Source organism: Oryx dammah, unplaced genomic scaffold, assembly GCF_014754425.2.
Source record: "Oryx dammah isolate SB20612 unplaced genomic scaffold, SCBI_Odam_1.1 HiC_scaffold_21, whole genome shotgun sequence".
NCBI classification, from domain to species: Eukaryota; Metazoa; Chordata; class Mammalia; order Artiodactyla; family Bovidae; genus Oryx; species Oryx dammah.
Window position 1 is genome coordinate 60,520,905 of NW_024070205.1, and position 25,616 is coordinate 60,546,520.

The window sequence follows — 25,616 nt, forward strand, 5'->3', positions numbered from 1 at the left end:
ATTCTTTAATGGAAACAAAATAGTCATTGCAGCCAGAGCTGCAATGTCATTTCACTACCCCTTGCTGCGTCGGCAATAGTGAAAATGACAGAGCGGCTCTCAGTAGGGGTAATTAAAATGTAAATATTGATATTTTATTATTTGAAATTACTTTCCAGTGCGGCATTTAATATCTCTCCATCTGTGCGGCTCTGTTTAGCGGTCATTTTAAGTGCAGCTCTGGGATACCAAGCAGCGGCTTGATCCCCGTTATGTCAAAATGCTTGTTGCTGCTTAATTTTGATATCTAATTAAGTGGAAAAGTACAGTCCACACTGTAATCCATGGCATCTTAACCAGCTGCTTGGGTATATTTAGAATTAATCTCCACTATGGAATCATCCTAATGTATGCAATTAAGAGTCTGCCGATGGCTAATTAGGTGTATTAGAATCAGGCAGCTTTTTTTTTTTTTTTCCTTCTTTTTTTCCCCTCCTCTTTCATTTTGGACTGTTGCAGACGTTTAAGAGTTTCTGCCTGCAGAGGTGCCTTCATGCTACTCAAATGGAGTTAGGATGCAGTGCAACTTCCAGCTAGATTCATGCCTGAATGGTAACTCTTATTTAATAACCTCTTGCTTGTTTTCTTGAATCAGCCTCATCTAGAAATTTCTAGGATTTCCTGGATCTATTTGCAGGATCTCAGTGACATGAAAGGGATTGGTCACAGCATAAAGGAGAGGTGAGATGCAAAGATAAATTTCCTTCCCCAAAAGATCCAAGCAGGGAGACAGGGAGGCAGTACAGTGGGTGCTCTTGCTCATTTCAGGAGAAGAGCCGTGACAATGTGAGAGCTTTACACCGCAGCTCCATCTCCCTCCTCCATTCTACTTTTGAATGGAAGAGTGTCTCGAAAGAGTTATTCTAAGAGGCGCAGGTTTGCAGGTTTGGTTTGTATATTATGCATCTGTGGTAAATAGGACAGGCAGCATTTCAAGACTGATAACGATTCTGCATTCATGTGGTTGAGAAATTCCAAGAGCTGTGTTGTTTCTCAGTTTTTTTGTTTCCTTTTAACTTGGCCAGTTATCCAAATCAGGGCAGTGTAGAGAAGAAGGAGGGGAGGCAGAGAGGAATCGGAGGGGTTGCCTCTGTTGTCAGTGAGAAGATAACTGGTAGCCTCCCCGGTGGATCGTGTGCCAAGCTGTAATGACTTAGCTCTGCTTGAGCCAGCAAACACCAGCCGTGAACTTGGGAGTAAATATTCGTAAACAGATCTTCATTAGCCCCAGAGAAAAATCATGTGAGAGCCTGACTTTAAACCGAACTCTCAGGGCTAGAAATTCAGAGTTGCTGTTTTTCCTTGCAGTCTGGAGCACAAATTATGCCCGGATTTTTAAGCATAGATAGTGATAATTTCTAATATTATTTGAATGTGGAGTTTCAGGGTCAGGGTGCTATAATTTCACATCTATGACATGCATCTCATGGATAACATATTTCTTCTACGTTCTTTCACGAATACATATGACACTTTGTTTTTAATAGCCTGCGCTGTAAATCCTTTAACTTGGTTTATGCAGAAGACCTCTTAGTTTTTTGCGCTTTTTTTTTCCTGCCTCTCCTCTTTCTAGGGCATATGTTGGAGACACTGAAATGTAGTATCTTTCTACTTGGGGAAAAATCAAGAAAAGCACACCTTAAGATTTTCTTTTTTTTCCTGCTTCATGTATAAGAAGTGAAAGTGAGAAAAGGGAAGAAATAAATTTTAATTCCATAAAACAACAAGCCTCTCATAAGTAGTGCTCTTGTTGAGATTTGTATTTCTATATCGAGGGACTTAATTTGGTATGTTAAAAAAGATTAGAAGGCATGTTATATAAAATTAATAAAGAAATTAGAAGTGACTTTCTCTTAGAGATCCCAGAGAGAATCAATTCTTGATCCTTTAAGTGAAAGCAAGCAAGAAGATTGCAATGTTCTGTTCTTTGGTATTTGGTAGCAGAAATAAAATTTGCACATTTTTGGGTGAGCTCAGGGAATTAACTCAGTCTTTCATGATGCCAACATCGTTCTGTGGCTTCAGGTGTGTGGATGTAGCCTTCACAAATGGAAAAATGGTGTAAAAAAAAGACTCTTTTGACGTAATATCCCAAGTCATAAGCCAGCAACTGTGCCTTCGTTAATGCAAGCAGGTGCATTGGGAGAAAGTTTGAACACTTACCTTCCTTGAATGGGCAGCATTTAATCCAAAATCAAATTAGGGTGGATAGGTCATTTCTTCTTTCCTTCTAATTTTTCATTATGTTAACTCATTTAGATATACGTAAACTATATATTTGTAGTTATATATATATATATGCACACCTATGTGTATATATATGATACATAACCAATTTATTTAATATGTATAAATATATATGTATATCCTACAACAGCTTATTTCTATTTTATCCAATGTGTGGAATGTGCTTTTCGATTCTTCAATATCAGAATATTATGTTGTGTCACATATAACAAGACAAAGCAGCCATGGCTAACTTACTATTTATAGATTTCCTTGAATGATCGAATGTTCCCATTAGAAGTGGTTCATCTTTCTAAAAAGTTATCACGTTTCATGTGTGGGCAAAAGACAAACTCACCAAAATTTATTTTTAACTTAAAGTATATTTTGGGGTCAGAAACACAGTTTAAAAATCAAATATTAGGAATTATAAGGTAAAAAATGCCAATAATGTGCTGTTGTTTAAAAAAAACAACTCAAAATTATAGTTGGGATTGTTTCTCCAGCAATTCTAAAGAGGATTAGAGGCACATCTCTCTCTTGCTAAACTCTGACAGATGATATGCTTTATTAATAACATTGTTTAGTTTATTAAAATTTTGAATTGTAAAAAAAATGTATTTGATCTGAAAATTTGTGTTAGCAAAATTCATCTTCTTGCGTTTCTTACCATGTCCCTATTTTAAATGAAAAATTATGGTTTCCAAGAGACCTAATAGGTGTGTCCATAAATGCAGACTCTCAGCTGAGTATGTACAAAAAAATGAAAAAAACAGAGTTCATAAAAAGTAATGTGAACCAACTACCCAACTTATTAACGGTATTTTTTGACCTCCTGCTTGCTTTTCTCAAGGTCCAAGCTGACTTTTTCTTAAGTTAGACAGATCCTCCTTCACTTGCCCAGAATATTTGCCTAGGGCTGTTTCTAGTTATGCTTGTTCCTACAGCAGGTGGAAATAGTTTCCCTTCAAAATGATTGCATAAGAATGGATGTACAAACCAGTTTGATAAACCTGAAACATGTCTAAGTGGCATTTAAATTACATTAACACCTGCTTGTGCAGTCACAGTGAAAGGTCGTAACCAACAAGTACCATCTTCACTGTTGTAAATGCCTAATTTGCTGCTTTCAAGTGGGAAGCCACCTCACTCCCTCGTGCTGCCCAATGGCTGTCATGTTGCAAATACTTCTGACAAGTGAGTATTAGAATCCATTGTTCTAGAATGGACCGAGAGGGAGTTGCCATATCTGAATGTGTTTTTATTGCATTGCCTTTTCTGTGCTGTTTTTGACTCAAGGAAAGGAAACTCACAATGAATAAAGAAAATACAGGATTGCTCAATCTGCTTGCCATTTTTTTAACGTGTAGAAAGTGCCTTTATCAGTGACTTTGGCTTTATCAAAGCTAGATTTGGAGTCTCCTAAGAATTTATGTAAAAACAGTAGACATACAAATTTTTATTCCAGCGAGTAGAAAGAGGCAGTGAGCTTTTTCTTTCATTCGTGACCTAAGTCAGGCTTTCAGAGAATTAAAATACTAGCTCCAGATAATAAATTTACACATTGTCAAAATAATTACACAACTAGGGTAAAGTAGAGAAATTAATTACAGATACTTGTAAATAATAAAAAAGTCATGACATGATCATGGAATCTGTTGTGAATGGTTATTTGTAAATATAGGAGAATGTAGTTAGGCAGTATGATTAAAATGTCAACTTTAATTACAAATTCAAAAAAAACTGGCTGAGGTTGTGAAATTTAGGCAGAACTTTCTCAGAGTTTAAGTGGCTCCAGAGAAAATCCTATATACTAGATAGGCACTTACAAGCAAAGAGCTTTGTGTATAATCAGTGCCTTAATAACCACTTGTTGAATTATAAAAAGACATTAGGCAGTTTTTTTGTGAAGTGTTCAAATATTTGGGGGGTTGGAGCTGGTATCCGGAATATTTATTTCTTTAGCCTCCCATTCTTGTTGAAAGCCAGTCCATGAGTTGTTAAGGAATTTTCTATCCATTCATTCGTTTGGCACGTATTTATTGAGCACATGCTACACGGCAGGCAGTGTTGGAGGTGCTGTGGATACCGCAAGGAGCAAAGAAGAGAAGGTCTCCACTGGTAAGAGCTCAGAGATCGTGGAAATGCACAAGAAGGATATGGATATACCTGCTGGGCAACATGTCATCACCCCCACCCCCTCAGTTGCTTAGGTCTTTACCTTGAGCTCCACTAGCCTGTTTTGCAGCTCACAACTGTCACTGCCACTGGCTGCTACACGGGAACAGTGATAAGGACAATAAGGATGGAAAGAAACATGTACACTGGACGTTAGGCATTAAAGAGAACACTTGGTGATAGATCCCTGAGAGGCTGGGGTGAGGCAGCTGGTAGGTGGTGTTGCTCTTAATCTGGGAAGTCGTGAAGGTGTGGGGTTTGACATGGGGGTTGGGAAAATGGTCTCAGTTTTCAAGGTGTTAAGCCATCCACAAAGCACTTCCCAGGTGAGAAATTTTCAGGATGTATGGAAGGAAGGGATGAGAAAGGCCACAGAGTGAAAGAAATTTCATCTTTTTTTTTTTAAGAAATTTCATCTTGTGCCAGAAAGTTTCAGTTTTGTCCTTCAGGAGATGTGGAAGCCAAGAAAACATTTGTATCAGTGAATAGCAGAGTTAGATTTCATATTCAATAGAACGTTCGAAAAACCACAGGTAGGCTAGAAGTGGGAAACACTAGACCTAAGGATTTGTGTATCCTTTATCCCAAAAGAGAAGATGGAGACCCAAACCGAAACCACAGAGGAAGAAAAGGAGACAAAATGATGGGTCCATTTGGGAGGATGCGTCCAACCAAACACCCATCTTTCTTCCTCTGCATTTATTGGGTTGGCCAAAAAGTTCATTAGGGTTTTTCTGTGAGATGGTATGGAAAAAACCGAGTGAACTTTTTGGCCAGCCCAATGCACTCAGTGTGAGCCTTCTTTGTGGTACCTACCTACTTCACTTCGTTGTGTACTCCTTTTCACTTACTAAACTGGAAAGTCTGAGAGGGCAGGGATTGTATCATCTTGTGTAATATTAGTATCATGGTTGTGAGCACAGTGTTTCATTCATCATAGATGCACTGAGTATCGATTGATTAAAATTGTGTTAGGGTGGAACCACTGAAAACCTGAATGAGGTAGGACTGGACCCAAACTTTGGGGAGATTGTTCCCACCTTCCATTTTACGGGTGAGAAAGCAGAAATCCCAGGAGCTGAGTCCCATGGCTAGTTGGTGGCAGCGTTGCTACCACATGTTAGGTTGATTTACTCCCAATCTGGTGATCTTCATCAGAGGTGCTCACTACTGCTCACACAGGCTTGTTTCATGTCAGCTGCTCTCCATTTGTTATTTGGAGTCCGACGGCATTGGGGCTGGAAGACGCTTCAGAGGTATCTGGTCCTCATTTCATACTGACAGGTGAAGCATCAGCTATGGGTCTGTATTGGTTTGCTCTGCGTGTGTGTGCGTGCGTGCACACGCTCAGTATTGTCCAACTCTACAGACCCCATGGACTGTAGCCCACCAGACTCCTCTGTCCATGGAATTTCCCAGGCAAGAATACTGGAGTGGGTTGCCATTTCCTTTTCCAGGGGATCTTCCCAACCCAGGGATCAAACCTGAGTACTTTGCATTGGCAGGAGGATTCTTTACCATTGAGCCACCAGGGAAGCCAGCAGTTTATTTGGGCTGCTGTAATTAAGTACCTCAAACTGGATGACTTAAGCATTTGTCCTACAGTTCTGGAGCCTGGAAATCTGAGATCAAGGGTGTCTGGAGGATATCTTCCTTCTGAGGATCTGTCCCATGCCTTTCTCCTAGCTTCAGGTAGCCTCCAGCATCCCATGGTTTGTGAGGTGAGGTGAGGTGAGGTGAGGTGAAGTTGCTCAGTCGTGTCCGTCTCTTTGCGACCCCGTGGAGTATAACCTACTAGGCTTCTCCGTCCATCGGATTCTCCAGGCAAGAATACTGGAGTGGATTGCCATTTCCTTCTCCAGGGGATCTTCCCGACCCAGGGATTGAACCCGGGTCTCCCGCATTGGAGGCAGGCGCTTTAACCTCTGAGCCACCAGGGAAGCCCTAAGTTTGTGGATGATAGTATTCTCTCTGTATATCTTCGCTTTGTTTTCCTCCTGTTTGTGTCTGAGTCTGAATTTCCCCCTTTCAATGAAGTTGTAATCAGATTAGATGAGAGCCCACCCTAATGAACTTATTTCCAAATAAGGTCACATTCAAAGTCCTGGGATTTAGGATTCCAACAGCTTTTGGAGGGCAGTGATTCAACTTAACAGCAGGGGCCACGTTAACACCCTTGGTCATGGGGAGAGATGGAACCAGAACCCAGATCCCCAGACCTCAAGGTCACTGCTCCCCACACCACAGACTCTTCCCTCCTCTGTCACCCGTAGCAGTAAACCCTTAGCTTTTGAATATTTGACATTAAAAGTTTGCTTCATACTCTTTAAAAGTTTGTGGAAATGTCTGGCAGCTTTAAAGATCCCCAGAGTTCAAGACAGAGTCGACCTGTGTTTATTTTGAAGATTTGACTTTTATATCAAGTATTAGACCAAAACTGATGCACACTTCTTGGGAATTTCCTAAAGAGGATAGTGCCTGCATATCTCATGGGGCTGGGCTTATTCTTCTTGGACAACTGTTCTGGCCCCTGTAATACACAAGATATTTCTTGACCAGTCCTACTGGGGAGAGCAAGATTCCAGTAGTTTCTTTTTTTTTCCTCCCAAATCAGAAATGTAGCTTCAGAATGTTTTTCCCTCCTCAGTATCTGTCTAATTCCAAAGTAAAACTGGCAATACCCTTTTATCAGATTTTTTTGAAGAGTCCTATTTTATATATGGTACAGCCTTTTTTTTTTTCTTCATGGCCAAACAAATTTTAGTCACATCAAAAAGGAGAGTTTTCCCAGGCAGAACTTTCTTGTCTTCAACTAGTACCACACACAAAAAAAGCTCGTAAGAAAAGAAAGCTATTAGAGTTTCCTCCTTGAAAGCAGCTTCTCTATCCTTGCCTCCATGACCCCAAACAATTTGTCTTTCTTCTTGGCTTAGATGAAAGGAGAGAACTACAGTCAAGGCCAGCTCAGAGAGGGTTGGGGAAAGACTAAGGGAATTATTTCAGCTCCTCTGGAGCATTCAGAGATGGTAGGTAAGTGGGATTTACAAAGAGAAGCTGTACCCTCCCTGTAGATGTTCTCTGGATTCTTATTGTGCATTTATCTGCCCTCTATCAAAGTAGGTTGGCAAGTGTTTAAACCTGCCCACTCACAGAAACAAACAAACCAACAAAAAAAGTTTGTACCATCCTTTTGAGGCTTTCCTGTGCTGCCACCTGGGAATATTTTTCCTTAGCTGCTATTACACTTTTAATTTTTAATTTATTAATATTTTTTAATTTTTCTAGCAAGCTGGACTGGGAAACAAGAAACAATTGCTGGGACTTCCCTGGCAGTCCAGTGGTTAAGAATCTCCACTTGCATTGCAGGGGCCACAGGGTCAATCTCTAGTCAGGGAACTAAGATCCTACATGCCTTGTGGTGTGGCCAAAAAGAAAACAACGCAAAACAATTGCTGAAGAAAGCATTTCACCAGTACCATGTGGGCGTAGGGACGTGTTGTTGATTGCAATGCCCAGGAGTGGGCTGATGGCTAACATATTTGGCTGTTCACATAACCAGCATGAGTGGTCAGTGGCCAATCGAACCTGTAAGCTTGGTGAATAGTGGTAACTGTGCCTTGGACTGGTGGATACCACCTGTTCAACTCTCTTCTCTCCTCTTTTGGTTTATCAGAGCTATCCAGATCATTATATACACAGTGGTCAGTTCTGCCATGCAGATATAAAATAATTTTTGAATCTGAGTTCTGTCTTTCTAATTTTCACATTTGTCCCATGAAACCACTATTTTAAGATAATGGCTCTGTAACATATCCATGAACCTTACTTGGAGTATAGAAACAGAACTAAAGAGACAGATTTCTTGTGTTCCACATATGTTGAAATGACTGATCATATTGGCAAGAAAGGGAGTGATCCCATTTTTGTCAGTTATTCTTACGTTTCACCCAAACCAACTGTGGTTGAATTTAAATGCTTGAAATCTGGGTCTCAGTCAGGCTAAAAGAATAAAGGTTCAAAGGGTAGCACTGTATGTCTCTAATGCTTAGGTACGAATATAATGAACAGATAATATAATATGGTAGAGAGATAATAATAGAGTGATAATAATTATCTTTTATAAAGAAAATGTTTAAATAAAATGCTGCTGGTAGCACCAAAAGGATATTCCAGGTTTTCAGTTTGGCTCTGGACTATTGGTAGCTGTTTGCCTTGAGCCCCAGCTGAGTTCTAGTCCATGAAGTTCATCTCTATGGGAAATAAAGAGAAAAAAAGGTCATATATATATATACACACACACACACACACACGTACACACACATGCACACACACACACATAAACCTGAGCCCTGTGTTTTCTGAATCATAGAAGAAATGATATGTCTGCTCCTATTTGAGAAGAACAAGTGACTAAAAAAGAGAGTATCACTGACAGGGCTTATGGATCTGCATTTATTAATAACTAAGACCAGATCTTTGTGCCATTGTTATGCTTTTTTCCTCTAGTTCCTATCAACACTAGGATTATTTCTATGAGGGTTGAAGAATCTAGCTGATGCTGTGTTGCTCAGTCAGCTTCTTTCAATGAACTCCACTTGTGATCTCAGCGAGTTGTTATGTCATTGTGATATACATGTAATTTTAGCATGCTATGCTATTCATTGAAATGTGTCCATTTTTGGTGGGACAGAGACACTACAGTTCAAAAACTGTGAGCAGAGAAATCAATGCCATGATTAAGTGATATTAACAGACACCCCAAAGATGTAAAAGGCTTGCCCTGTTTCGAGGAAGCAGCCAAGAAGAAAATGCCTAGCAGGGGTTAAACCCAAACGCCTTCACGGCAGCCTATTTCTGTCAACACTCTGTTCAGGAAATAAACATTTATGCTTTCTGAAATGAAAGTGTATTTTTGAAGACTAGCCGTCAGATATTTTTTGCCCTTCACACTTTCAAATGCTTAGCCTTTTTGGTAAGTTGACTGCAAAGTGCATCAGTTTGCCAGGCTAAAAATAAATAAATAAAAGTGCTTGACAAGGGCCCACAGCGCCACTGTCAACCTCCAAAGCTTCCAGCAGAAGAAAGCAAGAGGCTTGGCACAAAACATGCTTTCTTCAGGCTTGTTACTTCAAGGGTACCTGCCTCTCGAGAAGCTTTTCAATCGTTCAAAATGATGTTATTCCCAAGCGTCATCTGGTTTATTTGGCGCACAGCGTACTGCAGATAAACACGCTACTTAACTGTGGGTTAAGGTAGAGAGTCATTCTGCCTGTAGAATGCCTGAGATACATTAAGTTGCACTGACTCTAGGGTGGAGGTGAAGAGAGATCGGAGTTGTCAGCAGTATGCATGGGATGGACTGGAGCTGGGGAAGAAAAAAATGTGCCATGGTATCACTGTATTTTAAAAAGCTGTAATACAGCTGAACATTTAAAACTATAACCTGTCACACACTGAAGATTAAGATGCCGGGATGTACATGAAGTGCCCATGACACCACGGCAAAGCATGTTTTATTTCACTTGGCAAAGAGGTTTCTCGCCAAAGATAGCTAAAGGTTATAGATACGAAGGACCTCTAACTTGCAGTCCAGTAGCTATAAAACATCACTAAAGGCCCAGTAAAAGCACAAACAAATAATTATCATTTGGAGGCAAGCCTGTGTGCACCAATGGAGCAGTCGTGTTTTGAGAAAATTCCTTAGACTCAGTTCATTAAAACATGCATTTTCATTTAGCTCTTGGTCACTTACGTTTTTCTACTTTGCTCAGGACTACTGATAAAATTATCACTTCATCCCTGCGTCTTTATGAGTGTAAAATAGAACTAGTACTCCTAAAGGCCAGGAAGGAAATTTCTGAGGAATTAAAATGTCATCGCTGTTTTGGGTTGGGCTGCCTTAGTGCTCAGGTGAGCACAGCCAGCTTATAACAAGGCTGTTTAACTGTTATCCAAGTATTTGGGCAGGACATTTCTTTGTGACAGCTTCCAGATTGCAAGGGTTTGGGAGGAAAGGGTTAAAATGTTGGGGTCCAGCTATTTCTGGACCAAAAAGAGATAAAAGTCCAGACTTTATTTATATTGTGTAGACCATAGGTTGTCCTTTCCCCTTTGGTTTGGCAAAATTACACCTCCTCTGATCAGCTTGAAATAGACTTGAGGCTCTCAAGCAGACCTTTTGTACTATATCTATATTTATGTGCTCCCTGACCACCCTCCCAAAAAAAGGAGAACCTTTTCTTTACCCTTTTCCTTGTTTTTATTTCATTAAGAAGTAAAAGGCCAAGTTCAGTTCACATATACACATACACACACATACCCTTAGAAGGATCAAGTCACAGGATCAACCTAAGAAAATGAAGTTTTATTGTTTTGGGCTTAATTAAACCCCCCAAGAAATGTGTGAAACATTGTCATGGCTGGAAAAAAAATTGTTCATTTGTAAATCACAGGCACAAAGGGGCCCCCATGCAACTTTAAAGTTTCCGTGCACGTAAATGTCGATAGCGTGCCTGCTCCATCATCAGCACTAAATTCACATTGATGCCTCTTTTCTTCTCCGTATTGATCCTTCCATGAGAACGTAGATTTGTATCTGTTAATTAATGCGTCCTGAAACAGCGTTTGTATTAATCAGGCAGATAAGAAAAATTGGATGCCTGCATCCTCCTGACAACCGTAAAAGTGCTGGCCCTGATAAAATCGTGGATGGACCTCAATAAAAAAGTTCCTCCTTCCACTCAATAAACTAATCATCCTGCTTTTAATTATTCGGCAGAAAGATGTGTGGAGATTGGAGAATGTGTAAATCTATTTACTAACAGCAGTGTCTGGGCTGGAGAATAGGGCTGTCACAGGAAGGTGCTGCAGGCTATGCGCTCTGTCCATCTGCTGCCGCAGAAAAACTGCTGCTTGGGAGCGTGAAAAGGAACAAGGAAACAAGGCGAATGGAAATTACCCAACTCCTTTTGCTCAGAACTTCCTAGATGACTATTTTTGCGTCTGTTTTATTTACAAAAGAAATTCCTACTTAGTCTCTTCTTCTTAACTTAGGTATTTTAATTTGCAGGACATCTTTTTCTTACAATGGGGGAATGGAAAAAAGATCAATATTTGTTTGTTTGATTTTTGGTTTATTTGTTGTAAAACATTCTCAACATGAAAAGGAAATGGAGCCATATCTACTCAGATTCGATCATTATTTTTCTCTCTGTAATCCCTGTTAAAAGTTGTTACATCTCTAATTCTAAGCGGATGTTTATTCATGTAACCCCATATTTCAGTGACAAAGAAAGAATAGAAAAAAAGCAAAAAGAGACATAGTCAGTCCAAAAGAAGATCAGTTAAGTAATATGTAAGCAACTTGATTTAAAAAAATGAAATAAATGCTTTTTACATGGGCCTTAAGAAAAGCTGGACTAATCCCTCTTGGTGATTTTATTAAACACTTGAAGTGAATGGTACTAAATGTCCAACCACTAGTTTTCTCCAATGGGCCAGGAAATAATTTCCTTTTCTTTATCATGCTATAGTTGCTACTCTCACAGGAAATATGAATAATTTGTGATGAATAAAAATGATTAAGAACAATAGCCAAAGGTAGGAGCCTAAGAAAGCTGAACAGAAGTGGGTATTTATGATTTGATTTGGGTAATAGGTTCTAGAAAGAGAATAATAACAGATTTTATAAGTTCCATTATTAATACTTTCTTCCTTCTGTGGAATTATTGGTGGCACAATCTACAATCATGGTACCTTGTCCTCAGAAACCATAGATATGGTTTGTCACCCTTGGAATTCCTGGGCATAACCTTGAAATGAAGGTGAAGTTTTAAGAAACTTTTTTTCTTAAGGCAAAAGTAAGCAACTGATCATCAGGTTATCTCCACTAAGACCTCCTTTTAGAGTCTGGATCTAATCCCTCTGAAATTTAAATAGATATCTTTACTCCTAAATAGGTTTAATTGTCCTCCTTCATGTTTCCCTCTTGATCCACATTTTCAATTTTTTTTAACTTCTATTTTCTCAAGTTCAGAAGGGACTTTAAACATGTATGTATAAATGCAGACCAGGTTTAGGATTGAAGCAGTCATCCAGGTATTTCAGATAAAAATAGTATATCATATAGCTACACTTATAGAATACATATTATAAAGTAGTGTTTTGCTGGATTTTATTTTATATTTCTGCAAAACAGAAATTAAGGTACAAAGAAATTATCTTGCTCAAGGTGAAACAGCAGTAGTTCAGTGGAGCTGACACTGAAGCTTAGGATCTGTCTCTGTTCATACTTTGTCCATTGCACCTCATGGTCTCCATGTTTAACTTTTTAAATGAGTGGATCCTAATATCAAGAATAAATTGTGGCTTCTCTGTTTGTTGAGGGGACCAGGCTGCGAAGTATTCCATCCTCTTTGATACCAACAATAACCATTTTAAAAAGGAATTCATGCTGAATGTCACTGGGGACAGAATATCCAATCAAGAAAGCTCTTTTGGGTGTAATCATACTTCACACTCACTGTGCTTGTGACTATTACAGAGAAATGGTTCCAAATTGTACTCTATTGTGTGGCCTAAATTGTTGTCCTTTATTTGGGGCTTCTGGGTTTTTTTGTTTGTTTGTTTTTGGTTTTCACTTTCATGTTGTTTATCAAGAGCCATTTTTGGAGATGAGGTAGTTGATAGTTCCTATCAAACTATCAAGCCTAGTAAGAGTGGCTCAAATGGTAAAAAATCTATCTGCAATGCAGGAGACCCAGGTTCGATCCCTGGGTGGAGAAGTTTCCCTGGAGAAGAAAATGGCTACCCACCCCAGAATTCTTGCCTAGAGAATTCCAGGGACAGAGGACCCTGGCGGGCTACAGTCCATGGGGTTGCAAAGAGCCAGACATGCCTGAGCGACTAACACTTCCTTCCATTTAAGACATTCATAAAGACTTCCACTAGAAATCAATTGTATTTCATGATTGCATGGTATTTTCAAGTGAAGGAAAACTGCCTCTTATCTATTATATTCCTGTCAGCTGTGTCTAAAATATGGAGAAAACACCAACAAGTTGAAGCTGGTTGGTGCCTTTTACTTTGCCATTGGCAAAATGCAGGAGAAATTTTAAGAGCAGCTAATCAGTGCTCAGCATAATTTTAAAGTAACTTGATCTGCCTATATTCCCATGCAGGCTTCTCCACGCTGTCCCTGGCGGACCAGATGAGCCTTCTGCAAAGTGCTTGGATGGAAATCTTGATCCTTGGTGTCGTGTACCGATCTCTTTCCTTTGAGGATGAACTTGTCTATGCAGACGATTATATAATGGATGAAGACCAGTCCAAATTAGCAGGCCTTCTTGACCTAAATAATGCTATCCTGCAGCTGGTAAAAAAATACAAGAGCATGAAGCTGGAGAAAGAAGAATTTGTCACCCTCAAAGCGATAGCTCTCGCTAATTCAGGTTGGCATATTGACATGGTTCATTGTTATATTTCCTAATATGTCAGTTCTACCCCTTCACTTACCTTCTTCAGGGATTCACTAGACTCAGCTGTAAATTCTGAGTCAGCAAAATTATAATCCTTGTAGCTTTCTAGGGAAAAGTTAGAAGAAAAGAAAAACCAACGTAAAGGGAGTTATCTTTATTTTATGTGCTTATTAAGGGCTGTGTCCCTTTTACCACCAAATTGTTCATTAACACAAATCATGGCAAAGCAAAAGTGGCAGTAGTGTAAATGGATGCTCAGGACAATATTATGTCCTTTGTCTTATTTACACAAGTGAAAATAAGTATGAGTTACAAATGCAGATCATTCCCCTACCCTATAATGCAAATTTTGTGATTGGAATAATATATGTTGTGTTGCTTTTCATTCTGGTTATCAGAGAATACTGTTTTCTTCCCTTCTGGAATTCTCTAGCAGTCGAATTCTGCAAAGGAGTATTTCCCTTTAAAGGTATTACCTATGTAGTAAGGGTTAAGAATTATGAGAATAAACGGTCTTTACATGAGAACTGAAATGTGCTAAAATAGAGAGCAAACTCTGATAAGTAAAAATCGTTGGTGCTTTGTTGTTTTTGCCTTTGTGCCTCTCTGGATGCTTGATTGTGGTCTTAAGTCTCTCTTAGCATTTGCATAAAGTCCAGGATAGATCCCTCCTTAATGACGTGCCGATCTTTAGATACCTGCGTCAATAACAGGCTCTGATGCTATGTACCATTGACAGTCACATCGTGCCCCTCCATCTGCTTTTGTTTTGACCCTATCTTTGAACTTTATCTTGGTTGCCGGCCAGTAGTTTTCCCTTTAATTACAAGAAGGAAACTGTCAATAAAATCTGTTAAATGGGATGCAATGAGTGGCTTGAATGGGCGGATGGCTATTTGTTCAAATTCTGCAGCATTCAAGGTATTGACAGTTTGTTTTCTGGGGCCATATGTGACGATCAATCTCAGGCTGGGCTCAGCCGCGCTGAAAAATGAAAAACCAGATTGCTTTTGCTTACTTGTGGATGACGACTTTGTGATTTGGCGCGGTCCTAGTGAGATGAGACCTTCTGCCCAAATTGCCCCCATGAGAGCCAGGGACGCGTGACTGTTTTTAGGAATAATTTTTAATTGATTTTGTAATTAACAGTTCATCTACAATATTGATGCATGAATCCTTGGACTGATAGGAGGGAAATTGTTTTCAACAATGAAGTTGTACTTTGCTATTTGTCTTCATAATGGAGTTTAGCATTTCACACTTTTAATTGCGAATGGACCCCTCTTCCTTAAAATACCACTCACTTCTCTCGTCCTCCCCTTGTGAAATGGTAAAATATGACTCTTTATGACACATGGCATCATCGTCACAAACTCTGAAGAAACCCCTGCTGTCTGGAAGACCAAAGTGGGAGATGGGATAGAAATGATCTGAGAATTTATTAGTTGGTATGGACTTCCCATTAAAGCATCTCTCATAATTTGATGAAAGATCTAGTGATGGTTTGGGAAGAATTTTTATTTGGAAATTATAGTGGTTCTAATTTAAAACATTTACTTGGTTAATTATTTTTAAATTACAGCCTAGTGTGTTGTATATCTTTTGTGTCTCCAGTTGCTTTTTGTGAATTATTAACTAATCATGAATGCTGTGCAATGCTAAAACTTTATCATCAAAATTGCTAAAATTTTGTAATTTTAGATATTAGTTGTATACTTTATGGCTATGGATTATAATTTAAAATATCTGAATTAATTAGTAGCAGCATTTGTCACTGTTGTTTAGAAGTATAATCATTAATATTTTGATATATGATGTTTGAATCCCATATTCTCTTCTGTGAGGGGGAGGAATTGACCTACTTTTGAGCAATGAGTGGTGATTAGAAACTCTTTAAAGAACTAGTCAGTTTATTTTTCATGTGTTAAGCCAGAAATAGTCAACAAACCCTCTCTTCTAACATAGTATTCAGTAGTATGCTACTTCTCCACATCACAAAATTCTCCTGTAAGTAATTATAACATTTTTCAGCTCCTCAATACCAAGAAAAATTAATAGAATCAGAGTCTGTAATGAAGGAGTAGTGATTAAGCACTATAAGGACTTTTTAATGTCTACATGGTGTCACCTCTCCTTTGTCGTGTAAATATAGCTTTCTCTCATCCATCCAAGCTGTAAGGCCTACTGTTTTAGCTTGAGATAAACCACTCAGAAAGTCATTTTGTTTGAGACTGCCAATATGATGCTGTTTTACTCCATTTTTTAACCATCATTTGAAGGACATCAATAAAGTTGTAGATTCGATCTTGCTAGGAACCAGTGTTTCTTAAGCTGCCAAGCACATCAATGTGAATATATTTTAATACTTCTCATAAACATACCAAAAAGTTTGTAAATTTTTCTTTTCATATTTAGAAATTTTAGATTAATGTAAAAGACTTTCTGTGGAGAAAAAAATCTACTTTATTGTTATAATATCTCAGCATTCTCCTTCAGGCTGTCGGTGTTAACAACCATTGTCTCATTAATCTAAATTTCAGCTTATTTTAAACACCTGTCTTTATTCAATAATTATAAATGTTGTCCTTATGCTTGGGAAACAGGGAATTGGCTTCCTGATAATGGCTGTCATATTTTTTGTAGCTATGTTTCTGTCACATATGAATTCAGGAATATTTATAACACCAGAAAGCAATTGAAAGTATATTCCTTGTCTTTAGGTACATAGCCAAAAATCCCAATGTATCGTGAGCTAATGCTGTGATTAGGGCTTGCCTGGTGGTTCAGTGGTAAAGAATCCTCCTACCCATGCAGAAAGCACTGGTTCAGTCCCTGGGTCAGGAAGATCCCCTGGAAAAGGAAATGACAACCTACTCCAGTATTCTTGCCTGGGAAATCCCATGGACAGAGGAGCCTGGCAGGCTACAGTCAGTGGGGTCGCAGAGAGTCAGCTATGACTTAGCGACTAAACAACAGCAACACTACTGTGATTATGATATTCTAATATTTGAAAACTCTAAATAATTATTCCACTTATATTTGAAGGTAAGAAACTTTATAGGCTCATTTCAACTATATATTCTCTATTTTGGATAGAGAACAACAATCTCTTGAGAAATATTGCTCCCCTGATACATCGTGTGAGATTAAATTTTAAAAGGAGAATCTAAGTCACGATTTGAACATTGGCATTGTAAGGCCCCAGCTTTCTGACACATTAACCAAGAGGTTTTGACTAATCTCTAGAATTCTTTCCATTTGGGGAATTCTATGATTCTAGAATTCATTTTATGTCTTCATGAGACATAAAGAGAGTAAGATAGTACTGTAAGCATTTTAGGTAAGATTATAGCATATGACTCCATTCTCTCAATTGGTTCTTTTGAATCTTTTGTCTAAGATTTATTGAAAACTATTATCACTAGCCCCAAGGTAATATACTCACTTTTATGCAGTGCAAGATTAAAAGCAGTTTAAGATTAAGAATTACTTTTAGTCCGATCATTCTCTTTGCTTAAGTCACAAGAGCTTCAAGTTCCATAGCCACCCCTCACATGCCAACTGTTGCCGCTCCAGATCCACCCCCAACCTAGAGCAATTTTAACCCTGGGCTGTTTGAGAATAAATAGAATCTACATGTTCAAGTTGAGTTTTCTTTTTTACTTATACACAGTACTTCAAGAGTGTGCATGTATGCGAGGTCGGTTGTGTCTGACTCTTTGTGACACCCATGACTGTAGCCTGCAGGGCTCTTCTGTCCATGCGATTTTCCCAGCAAGACTGTTGTAGTGGGTTACCATTGCCTTCTCCGGGGGATCTTTATGACCCAGGGATCAAACCTGCATCTCCTGTATTGCAGGCGAATTCTTTACCCCTGTGCCATCTGGGAATCCCACTCTGGAGTAATAACATCAAATTGATATCAAGCTGCAAATGATATTTTGGTCATCAATTTTAAATTATAAGTGATTATCCTCATCTCATGACAATATTTTGTTCTCAAATACAAATGGTATATGTACCGAATGTGATGTAATTTCAGGGATTAAAAAGTTGATGATTTCTATTGGAGACTGGAATGGGGGCCATATTTAACCAGTGTATTTGGAACCTCATACAAGTGTAGTGTTTCAGAATCTTATTTTTCATGATCACTCTTCTTGTTCAGTCACTCAGACATGTCTGACTCTTTGTGAACCCATGGACTACAGCATGCCAGGCTTCCCTGTCCTTCACTATCTCCCAGAGTTTGTTCAGCCTCATGTCCATTGAGTCAGTGATGCCATCCAACCATCTCATCCTTTGTCACCCCCTTCTGCTACCCTCAGTCTTTCCAAGCATCATGGTCTGTTCCGTGTCTTTTCTGAGTTGGCTCTTTGCATCAAGTGGCCAAAGTACTGGAGTTTCAGCTTTAGTGTTAGTCCTTCCAATGAATATTCGGGATTGATTTCCTTTAGGGTTGACTGGTTTGATGTCTGTGCTGTTCAAGGGACTCTTAAGAGTCTTCTCCAGCACCACATACTCTCCTTAGGGTAGGCTGTTTAGATATGTTTTTCCTAATAGGTCCCCAGTGAAGTAATATTACAAATACTGTGTATAATCTATTTCTGTACTATGTGTGTATGTGTTTTACCTTAAAGCAGAGATTTTTTCCCCTACTCTCCAATTTCAGATTTTTATCTCCTTTAAGAATGCATGGCTTCTTCTCTGTAAAATCAGGCAGATGAATTAAATAACATCTTATTTCTCCTAACTGGCCTAAAATTTTAGCTCTCAGTTACTTTTAAAAGAGGATAATGACTTGGGTCTTAGATTTCATGTGTGGTGTGTGTTTTTGTGTTGAATGTGTAATAGAGAAACATTAACATCTTCACAGATCAGAACAATTAGTAAAGAGTAAAAACAGCTCTTGAACTCTTTAGTATCTACTGGGTCCTCAAACAGTTTTACTGAAATTTTAATGGAGTTTGCTGATTTGATACACAGGAGACAGTTTTAGCTAATGGACAAGAGATTATCCATTTTTAGTATCTTTCTGTAGACATTTCTATTTTAGTTTTGAGCCTCTGCCAGGAAATCTTTTTAGATTTCCACAACCTGCCTGTTTGGGTAGACAACTCCAGTATAGTTTTATGGGTAACAGAAGTGAGCTGATAAAAGATGTGAGACTGCTTGAGGACAGAGAGTTGGACCCTGTGTCCCTTGCTATCAATAAGCTGTTTGTTTCACAAATAAGTATATCCCTTGTCTTTAAAGTGGTCAGTGAGTAAGACATTACCAAGTGCAGTTTCAGATCTGCCAGCCTAAATTAATATTTTCAGTTTCATTTTGAATTTTGTCCCCAGTTCCTTTATCTTGGGCTTCCCAGGTGGCTCAGTGGTAAAAAAAGTCCGCCTGTGATTCAAGAGATGCGGGTTTAATCCCTGGGTTGGAAAGATTCCCTGAAGAGGTAATAGCAACCCTACTATAGTTTTCTCGCCTGGGAAATCCCATGGACAAAGGAGCTTGGGAGGCTATTATAAGTGGGGTTGCAAAGAGTTGGACACTACTGAGCACATGTGCTTGCTTACGCTTCCTTTATCTTCTTACTCTCTTTGTGGAGTTATGGTATAAAACCACTCAGGAAAGTTACAAAAATAGTTGGAGCCAAAATATTTACCAGATTTTATAAGAAATTAATATGGATAGGTCTTCTGTGGCAGGTAGAAGTTTATTCTCAACTCTTACCCAGACAAAACCATAATTAATATTATCACACAAATAAAAAACTTAATGCCTTTCCATCTCTTCTACTTCTTTTTAGGTTTTGCTCAAATCTGCCATCATTCTTTGGATTATTTTATTTTTGAAGCCATATTAGAAAAGTAGATTGTTTTTTGATTTAATGCAACCCTTATTTGCATATTGTGATCTTTCAAACTCCTATGTAAAAATAGAGCTGGTTCTCGAATGTTTCTTATCATGCTCAATGATCACTGCTGTGTGTTCAGTTATGCCCGAATCTTTGTGACTCTATGGACTGTAGTTCGGCAGGCTGCTCTGTCCTTGGGATTTTCCCAGCAAGAATACTGGAATAGGTTGTTATTTCCTCCTCCAGGGGATCTTCTCCACCCAGGGATCAAACCTAGTTCAGTTCAGTTCAGTCGCTCAGTCGTGTCTGACTCTTTGCGACCCCATGAATCACAGCACGCCAGGCCTCCCTGTCCATCACCAACTTCCGGAGTTCACTCAGACTCACGTCCATCGAGTCCGTGATGCCATCCAGCCATCTCATCCTCTGTCGTCCCCTTCTCCTCCTGCCCCCAATCCTTCCCAGCATCAGAGTCTTTTCCAATGAGTCAACTCTTCTCATGAGGTGGCCAAAGTACTGGAGTTTCAGCTTTAGCATCATTCCTTCCAAAGAAATCCCAGGGCTGATCTCCTTCAGAATGGACTGGTTGGATCTCCTTGCAGTCCAAGGGACTTAGTTCAGAAGCATCAATTCTTTGGCGCTCAGCCTTCTTCACAGTCCAACTCTCACATCCATACATGACCACAGGAAAAACCATAGCCTTGACTAGACAGACCTTAGTCGGCAAAGTAATGTCTCTGCTTTTGAATATACTGTCTAGGTTGGTCATAACTTTTCTTCCAAGGAGTAAGCGTCTTTTAATTTCATAGCTGCAATCACCATCTGCAGTGATTTTGGAGCCCCCAAAAATAAAGTCTGCCACTGTTTCCACTGTTTCCCCATCTATTTCCCATGAAGTGATGGGACCGGATGCCATGATCTTCGTTTTCTGAATGTTGAGCTGTAAGCCAACTTTTTCACTCTCCTCTTTCACTTTCATCAAGAGGCTTTTTAGTTCCTCTTCACTTTCTGCCATAAGGGTGGTGTCATCTGCATATCTGAGGTGATTGATATTTCTCCCGGCAATCTTGATTCCAGCTTGTGTTTCTTCCAGTCCAGCGTTTCTCATGATGTACTCTGCATATAAGTTAAATAAGCAGGGTGACAGTATACAGCCTTGACGCACTCCTTTTCCTATTTGGAACCAGTCTGTTGTCCCATGTCCAGTTCTAACTGTTACTTCCTGACCTGCATACAGATTTCTCAAGAGGCAGGTTAGGTGATCTGGTATTCCCATCTCTTTCAGAATTTTCCACCGTTTATTGTGTCCTCACAGTCAAAGACTTTGGCATAGTCAATAAAGCAGAAATAGATGTTTTTCTGGAACTCTCTTGGTTTTTCCATGATCCAGCAGATGTTGGCAATTTGATCTCTGGTTCCTCTGCCTTTTCTAAAACCAGCTTGAACATCAGGGAGTTCACGGTTCACGTATTGCTGAAGCCTGGCTTGGAGAATTTCGAACATTACTTTACTAGCATGTGAGATGAGTGCAATTGTGCAGTAGTTTGAGCATTCTTTGGCATTGCCTTTCTTTGGGATTGGAATGAAAACTGACCTTTTCCAGTCCTGAGGCCACTGCTGAGTTTTCCACATCTGCTGGCATATTGAGTGCAGCACTTTTAGAGTTGGCATTGGCAGTTGGATTCTTGACCACTGACCCTCATTATTAGTCAGTTATTAGTTATTATTAGTTATCTACTTTATATACAGTAGTGTGTACATGTTAAGCCCAGTCTCCTCAGAGTTATTTTTATTTCCAGTATTAGAATTACAAATTCTCTGGGTTAGAAAAGACCTACAGGGTGTTACAATCCAACCCCCTACTTGATATGTGCGCAGCTTCCTTGGTGTTTCTGCCAACTGTTTTTGTAGTCTTGATAGGAATTCCGCTCAACTCATTACTTTCTAGAAAGGACATTTTCATCAAGTTTCTCTCTACCTCTCTCTAGGTCTCTCACCATTTTAATGTAAAACACAGACTAACACACACATACACATACAAAACCAAATATGTGACTTGAAAGTGTAAATGACAGTTGTGTCCAGCTTTTTTCAACTCGATAGGTTGAAGCCTGCCAGGCTCCTCTGTCCATGGGATTCTCTAGGTAAGAATACTGGAGTGGGTTGCTGTGCCCTCGTCCAGGGGATCTTCTCGACCTGGGGACTGAACCCATGTCTCCATCATCTCCTGCACTGCAGGAGGTTTCTTTACCACTCAGCCAGCAAGGAAGCTCCGGTGGCTTTAAACCACATGAATTTATTGTCCTACAGTTCTGGAGGTCAGAAGTCCTGATCAGCTTCACCAGGTTAACAACAAGGTGTGGACAGGACCACACTGCCTCTGGAAACTCTATAGGACAATCTGGTTCCTGGCCTTTTACAGCTTCTGTGGTGTTCCTCACAGTCCTTGGCTCATGGTTCCTTCTACCATTTTCAGAGCCATTCCTGTACCATTTTGTTTCAGTGGTGACATTGCCTTTTTTTCCCCCCTCCCTCTTAAAAGGACACTTGATTTCATTGTATGCCCCTGGATAATCTAGGATACTGTCCTATATCAAAGTCCCTTTTTCCATACAGAGTAGCATTCAGGTTGCAGAGATAGACAATCTGGATATCTTTGGGACCATTTTGCTACCTATCACAATGAACAAGGTCAAGTTGTGTCTGTCCCGATCTCAGTCCCCTCCCTTTCCATGAAAGTAACCACTCTCCTCCCAACTTTTACAGTTGGCTTTTTACACTGGCTTTGTTGCTCAGACTTGATAGTTTAGTCTTGCCCTTTAAAAAACATTGTCTTCTCCTTATGGATCTGTGGAGTCTCTTTCCATGTAAAATTCATTCTTTCATTTTCACATTCTTAGAGTTTGTCTCTTGCAAAAGCCAAGACGTTTGCCCTGCAGAGTTCCCTACAGTGTGAACTTTGTAGTTTACACCCTGTAGGGGGCAGCTCATCTTATTTCTCTGGCCTTGGCATCTTGTGCAAACCCGCAGCAGGATCCAAACAGCATAATCAGATTCAGTTTCTAGACCTATAGGTAGCATGTTATTCTTGGGCAGACACATGATATCTGGCTGTCTCACTTTTTTGTATGATGTTAGTAGCCTTTGGTGAAGCAAGGGAAAGTGTTAGTCCCTCAGTCGCGCCCAACTCTTTGTGACCCCATGGACTGTAGCCCACCAGGCTCCTCTGTCCATGGGATTCTCCAGGCAGGAATACTGGAGTGGGTAGCCCTTCCCTTTTCCAGGGGATCTTCCCAGCCCAGAGACCAAACCTGGGTCTCTTGCATCACAGGCGGATTGTTTACTGTCTGAGCCACCAGGGCAGCCCAGCAGCCATTGGAACTCTTTCCCTAAATCCATGGCGATTTGTATTGTAACCTTTCATTTTTCATTCTGTAGTGGGGATACTTTTACAAAGAGATTCTTTCTCTTCCTTGGTTACCAGTGTCACAAAGTGAATGTGGGAAAAAAGGATAAATGCTTGATTATTTCTACTTACAATTTACAAGTTTTCAAGATAATGAAACAGCACTCTTATCTTTTTTAAGTGTCATTATAAAAACTTGTATTTAAACAGATTCAGTGGATTTCAATCAATTGCAATTATAATTCTTTTTAAATTGCCCCACTAGCGTCAGTGGGAACCTCTGCAGGTCAGCGTATGGAATCTTTTTTGAATGACTTAGTAGGTGTAGATACTCTCCTGCCTAGTTATCATGACAAGGTGTTCTATATGTGTGTGTGTGCTAAGTCGCTTCAGTCATGTCTGACTCTTTGCGACCCCGTGGACTGTAGCCCACCAGGTTCCTCTGCCCATGGGATTCTCCAGGCAAGAATACTGGAGTGGGTTGCCATGCCCTCCTCCAGGGGATCTTCCTGACCCAGGGATCAAACTCATGTCTCTTCTGTCTTCTGCACTGGCAGGCAGGTTCTTTACCACTCGCACCACCTGGGAAGCCCAAGGTGTTCCATATTCTTCCTTAATATTTCCTGGCTGGGACTTGGAATCTGATTACAGCTTGGGTGCCAGTGGTACCCATTACTACATCCCTAGGTTGACATCCTTCCTGAATCTTTTCAGAGGACAGAGCTAGGAACACAGACACACATACACACTATAATTCTGATTGTGTGTGTGTGTGATTTGGATATCTTGTCGCTTCGTGTTTTTGCTAAGTGTTGTCTGTGGTTTTTAGTTTTGCTATCTAGTTGCTCTGTTCTGTTATGTGCAGATTTTGGAGAGATTAAAAGTGTTTGGTGCCACAACTACCAACTTCTTGGAATATAGTTTACTGATTTTTAATCAAAACTTTATAAGTGGCACCTTTTTGAAAACTTTTAAGTCTAACTGGGCAAGAGTCATTTTGCCATGGTGGGCAACACAGTTTCTTCAACATCTCAGCTGGTTAACTGAGATCACTTCATTAGACTCCTTACAATTGTATATAAAAATTTGGAGACACAAATTTGCTTTTAGAAAGTAGGCTTTTGCTCACTTCTCTTTTTCATCATACTACATTTCATTGCTTCGGTGATTAGAGAGAGAGTCACATTGGCTGAGCCCTTACTGCCCCTCTTCATGTAGGCAGCTTACAAACTAAAGAAAATCAACACCTGTATTCCATGGAAAAGATGGCTGAGTATCGGTTTATAATGTGTACCAGGCTTGACTCTGAATATACTTCGTCTATGTCTAATATTCAATTCCATCCTCAAAATAAAATTTGGCATCATTGAGAAAATATTACCAAGAAAGAGCTACAAATCCTGAAGACAGTTTCCAAATAGAACGTGGGCATTTGGCTGTACCTAATGCCACAGTAATGGATAATTTTACCATCGAGAAGGACAGTGTTCTATTCCAGATAAGATGTAAAAATAAAAATCTTCTTTTGCTGTAGCCCTAAGTCTCAATGGATTTTGCAGCTATTAGTATAAGGATATTTAGCTGTCTTCTCAAAGTAAATGATCTGAGTTAGATATGTCCCTTTACGGCCCCACTTCGTGGAGGAAAATACTGGAATTTAACAGAAGGTTTCTGTTTTATTATTAGATGTTGGAACTTAAAATATGGTTGAGGCTATATATATCATTTGAACTCTGATTGTCTTTTGGAATCTTGATTATTTTAGAATTCCAGTTGTCTTATTGTCTATTTGACAAATTCTCAACTCTGACTTGACCATAGAATCACCTAGATTTTCAAAAATACTAATGTCCTGCCTGCTGCTCCAGTTTTTTTATTTAATGGGTCTGGGCTTGAACCCAGAAATCCTAGGTTTATTTTTTCTTAGCAGCTCACTCTGTTTTTAATGTTCAGTTTTGCCCTGTCTGATTAGTTTATAAACCTATGGTTTCCATTATTAAGTTTAGTTGGTTCCCATCAGCGCAAATACTGGGACAATTTCCTTTAAAACATAAAGTTAAAAAAAAGTACCAACAACCAAATTAAATAATTACATAAAGTAATGCCAGTTCTATTGAGCTTGGCATGAATGTATAAATTTAGCCCCAAGAATAAAACAGAGATTAAAGCCACGGAGCCAGAACTTGAACTAGGATCCCTAATGGAGATTAATATTTTCTTCAGCAGTCTGCCAGCTGAATCATGGTCTAATTAAATAGTTCAGATTTAGTGAGTTTGCATTTAAAATATTAGCAGATCCGAGAATGGGTTAAGCTAAAATGAGTTAGAATCTTTTCTGTAAATGGGAAGTTAAATTATCATAGTAATTTGATTAAATCATTTTTAAATCTCTCAAGCTAAATCACCACCTTTAAAGAATAGTTTGAAGTCTTAATTGCTG

The 25,616-nt window shown here is 39.4% G+C and overlaps 1 protein-coding gene across 1 annotated transcript in view; it reads left to right on the forward strand.

The window, feature by feature from the left end:
* Positions 1–25,616, forward strand: part of ESRRG (estrogen related receptor gamma) — a 246,518-nt gene that overhangs the window by 215,007 nt on the left and 5,895 nt on the right. The window contains exon 6 of the mRNA XM_040263271.1: positions 13,623–13,892. Within this exon, the coding sequence (XP_040119205.1) occupies positions 13,623–13,892 (270 nt within the window). The remainder of the gene's footprint in view (positions 1–13,622; positions 13,893–25,616) is intronic.